This window comes from Pteropus medius, unplaced genomic scaffold, assembly GCF_902729225.1.
Source record: "Pteropus medius unplaced genomic scaffold, Ma_sr-lr_union100, whole genome shotgun sequence".
NCBI lineage: Eukaryota > Metazoa > Chordata > Mammalia > Chiroptera > Pteropodidae > Pteropus > Pteropus medius.
This window is the reverse complement of record NW_024349803.1, coordinates 15,998,777-16,002,727: the sequence shown is the minus strand read 5'-3', so window position 1 is coordinate 16,002,727 and position 3,951 is coordinate 15,998,777. Positions and strand designations below refer to the sequence as shown.

Here is a 3,951-nt window from a genome sequence, read left to right as displayed (position 1 = left end):
ATACGAGGCCGGGAAGAGGAGGCGAGTCAGGTGTCCTGGGTTTGCGTAACTAGACGTGAGAATTAGGAGGGGGAAGAAGTGTGGAGGATAAGCCAGGCAGGACTCCCACTTTTCTGAACATATTGAATTGCACTCCCCCTTCCCCCCAGCGCCCTTCTTTTCCTTCCGAGGAACCAGCGTCCCTACGACCTTGGTAGAAATTATCCGTGACTCCGCCCGCTCACCTGGCCGCTATTGCCCTGAGCCGCCAGGAGAGAAGATGAAGGCGTCTGTGGTCCTCTCCCTCATTGGCTACCTGGTGGTTCCGAGCGGTGCTGCGATCCTGGGGCGCTGTGTGGTGGCTAGGAGGCTCCACAGAGGAGGCCTGAGTAATTTTGAGGGCTACAGCCTTGAAAACTGTGAGTAGGCCCTTCTCAGCCCTCTCTGTCTTCGCCTTCTTTCCCTCCTCCTCTGCCCAGCCACCCCCTAACTACAGCCCTCCTCCGAGCCACACGCCTCACCTCCTGTTCCATCCTAGGGGTGTGCCTGGCTTACTTTGAGAGCAAGTTCAACCCCGCGGCTGTCTACGAGAACTTGCGTGGTTCCTACACAGGCTTCGGCCTCTTTCAGATTCGCGACACTGACTGGTGTGACAGGGGCAAGAACCTCTGCCACATGTCCTGCTCCGGTATGTCCCCTCCCTCAATTCCACACTGGGGCCCTGGGGACTACGGCATTGAGCTTGGAGTGCTGCCTTCTTAACCGCCAGAGTTTACAAGTTCGGAGCGGGGAGGAGGAGGGCTGGCAGGGGTTGGGCGGAGCCAAAACCAAGGCGGGACCCCGAAGAGGCCGCGTGCTGCATTCCGGGGTACGCAGGGAGAAAGGGCGACGGTGAGCCAGGCACGGAGGCCTGGGTCGGAGCTATGGGGACCCACATCCAGATGGGAGGAGAAAGCGTCGGGACATTGCAAGGAGACCAAGTGGCAGACCTCAGAGCCCATCCGCTCCCGAAGGATGAGGTAGACGGCTCTGGTTGGGCCCGATTTTTTCCCACGCTTGGCCACCACACTCTTCCTCAAAGGGATCAGAAGCTGCCACTTTGACAGGCAGAAGTGGTCTCTGGGAGGAGACAGGAAGGGGCTGACCCAAGGGGAGCTTGGCCTGCCGCTCTTAAGAGGTTCAAGAAGAGGCGGCGCTCAAGACTCACCCCATGAGCGTTTGCTGAGCACCTGCTAAGTGCCAGAGGACTGGCGTATGATCCCCAAGCTGGGGGTCTCATGGGTGGAGCGCTGCCATCAGGGTGGGCGCCGTCTTTGTCTCCTGCCCCTTGACGGGTCTTCGGCAGTAGGGTTATGGAGAAAAGCAACAGAAGGGAAGCTGGCGGAAGTGGAAAGGCATGTTGGACAAAGTCAGACGAAGCCAAGGATTTGGGGTCCTGTTTAGGGAAGATGAGAGGCTGCAGGGCAGGCAAGGAGGGCGGGTATTGCTGTAGTCCCCGGGGGCAGGTCTCGGTTTCCAGGATCCAAGCAGGAAATGGAAGGATGAAGGCACAGACATGTTCGTTCCTTAGAGGCACCGCTGGGCCCTCTTATATTCTGTTTCTTCTGCCTGGAACCATTTTTCTTCTGTGACTCCCTCAACCCCCTTTCCTTAGATGTCAGTTGGCCCAATGACCCTTCCCTGACCCTTCGCATCTGAATGAGGTGCCCCCACTCAACACTCCCACATCAAGCTGCATCCCCAGCATCCTGGGAATCCTTTGCTTTATACTCATCTGCCATCTTTACCCTCTTGCCGACTTCAGGCTCTAGGAGGCCTGGGGTTTATCATGTTTGTTGTTCTATCTCCACTGCTTTTCTTATATTGCTTAACACAGAATATTCACTCTACTATATATTTTTAAGGAAAAGAGTATTATAAAAATTACAAGAAAAAAAAATCAATAGAGTTAGTAAAAGATGACCATATCCTGCTACCTCCCAGGGCTGTCTGAGAGGAATTTAAGGGTAGGTTTATTCTTGGAATCACATGGATGCCTCTCTAACGGGAGAATCTTCTACCTTCCCTGACGTGCTCTGACTTAGTTGCCAGGTGGGGATGTGGTATCATTCCACTTTATTTTCTCCACAGCTTTACTGAAACCAGATTTAAAGAAGACAATCGAATGTGCCAAGATCATTGTAAAACGAAAACAAGGGATGGGAGCGTGGTAAGAGCTGTACCTTTAAATAGCCTGTGTTCATGCCTTTCACTCATTTAATCTTAATCTTAGCCTGATCTTGGTCACCGCACATCTGCTGTCCCAAACTAGTGGGATCCTATCTATCAGGTTAAACTGTGGAACACTGTTGAGTTCTGCGATCCCAAGGCCACAGAAGGAAGGAAATAATGATCAAATTGCCTTAGGTGAACAATTTTCCCACCTCAAATCTTGTTTAAGGTGATACAGGATGCTAAGATGAGCATCCCTTGAAATATCTGTATATCTCTGATTATTTCTTTCATATAAATTCCTACAAGGGTTCTTGATACTTTTAAGGTTCTTGATACATGTTGTGAAATGACTCTCCAACGAGCTTGTACCAATTTATACTAATGTTAACAGTTTATTTACATGACTATTTACTGCACTCTTACCAATTATAAAATCTTTGCCCTTTGAAAGGTGAATAACAATTTTGTCTTGTTTTCGTTTGCATTTTATGATATTCCATCAGCGTTTTCCCATTATGTTTGTCATATATTTATATTCTCGTTTTCGATTTTCCCCCTGTTCCTTTCCTTTGCCTATTTTTTTTTTATTCATGTCATCATATTGGTTTGAATGAACTACTTATTCATTATCTGGTCATTATATAGTTGCTGCCAAAAATACCTGCAACTTTGATTTCTTCTTTAGCCAGGTATTCGCTTAGGAAAGCCTAAAATTTATAAGTGGTCGGGCCTGTGTTTGACTTATTTTACTCTATATTTTATTTGTTCATATTGTTGTGTGTATTTGTAATTTGTTCATTTTCATTGCTGCGTAGTATTCCATTGTATGACTATACACAACTTATTTATCCATTCTTCTGTTGGTGGGCATCTGGGTGGTTTTCCTTTTTTAATGCTGCCGTGAACATTCTATGCTTATCCTTGGCAAATATATAAACAGACTTTTTCATCGATTATACAAGGAATAAAATGACTAGTCATAGGATATGCATATTTTCAGATTTGGCATACTCTGCTCATCAGAGATTTAAAAGAAATTTTATCAACCTCTACTCCCATCAACCGTTAGGAGTTTCGGTTGCTCCAAATTCTTGCCAATGCTTGGAATTTTCCAGTTTATTTTTGTGACTGCGTAGTGGTGGTGTATTGTTAGGATGTGGTGGACAGAGCAGGAGAGACATGCTTAAGATGCACAAGAACCTTCAGGGGGTGGCACGTTCAAATGCCCAGGGGCCAGGACGGGGGTGTAAGTGGGTCAGCAGGGGCTGCGGAGCCCTGGGGATCCCAGCTCTGATAGTGGGGAGCCCCCTCCCATTCACTCCTCTGGGTCTTCCTCTCTGCAGGCCCTCCTGGACCCTGAACTGCCAGAACTCGGACACCCTGGCACGGTGGTTGGATGGATGCAAGCTGTAGCCGTCACCGGGGTGGCCCGCGCAACACTCCCCAGTTGCATCTTTTGAAGGAAGACGCTCTCCTGTTGGCTGCCTTCACTCAATCCTATTGATTATCTCACCGCTTGACAGCTCCAGATGGAAAAGGACAAAAGTTTGCTAAGGATGCAGGATGCAGAATAAACCAGCTAGTTACTCAACCTGGCCCAAAGGTCTCCACTTGTGTGATTATACTGTGGTCGTTACTAAGATAACCATTATTTACCATTATCATAATTTATTACTTAATCTCAGATGGAGGCTTTGAAGGAAAAGGAAGAAAAGATACAGTGGAAGAAAAGAGAAGTCACAGAGGACAGGAAGACAG

General features: G+C 48.2%; 1 protein-coding gene across 1 annotated transcript; it reads left to right on the top strand.

The window, feature by feature from the left end:
* Positions 1-29: 29 nt before the first annotated feature.
* LYZL4 (lysozyme like 4) lies at positions 30-3,613 on the top strand. Its single transcript, XM_039836838.1, has 4 exons — positions 30-398; positions 518-667; positions 2,110-2,188; positions 3,537-3,613. Exons 1-4 carry the CDS (start codon positions 260-262, stop codon positions 3,604-3,606), a joined length of 438 nt encoding a protein of 145 aa, XP_039692772.1. The 5' UTR covers positions 30-259; the 3' UTR covers positions 3,607-3,613.
* Positions 3,614-3,951: the final 338 nt, after the last annotated feature.

Excerpts from the sequence above, each read along its gene's own strand:
- LYZL4 (XM_039836838.1), top strand. The coding sequence starts at position 260 with ATGAAGGCGTCTGTGGTCCTCTCCCTCATTGGCTACCTGGTGGTTCCG. Across the intron at positions 399-517 it reads GGGCTACAGCCTTGAAAACT|GGGTGTGCCTGGCTTACTTT; the intron begins GTGAGTAGGCCC and ends GTTCCATCCTAG. Across the intron at positions 668-2,109 it reads CTGCCACATGTCCTGCTCCG|CTTTACTGAAACCAGATTTA; the intron begins GTATGTCCCCTC and ends TTTTCTCCACAG.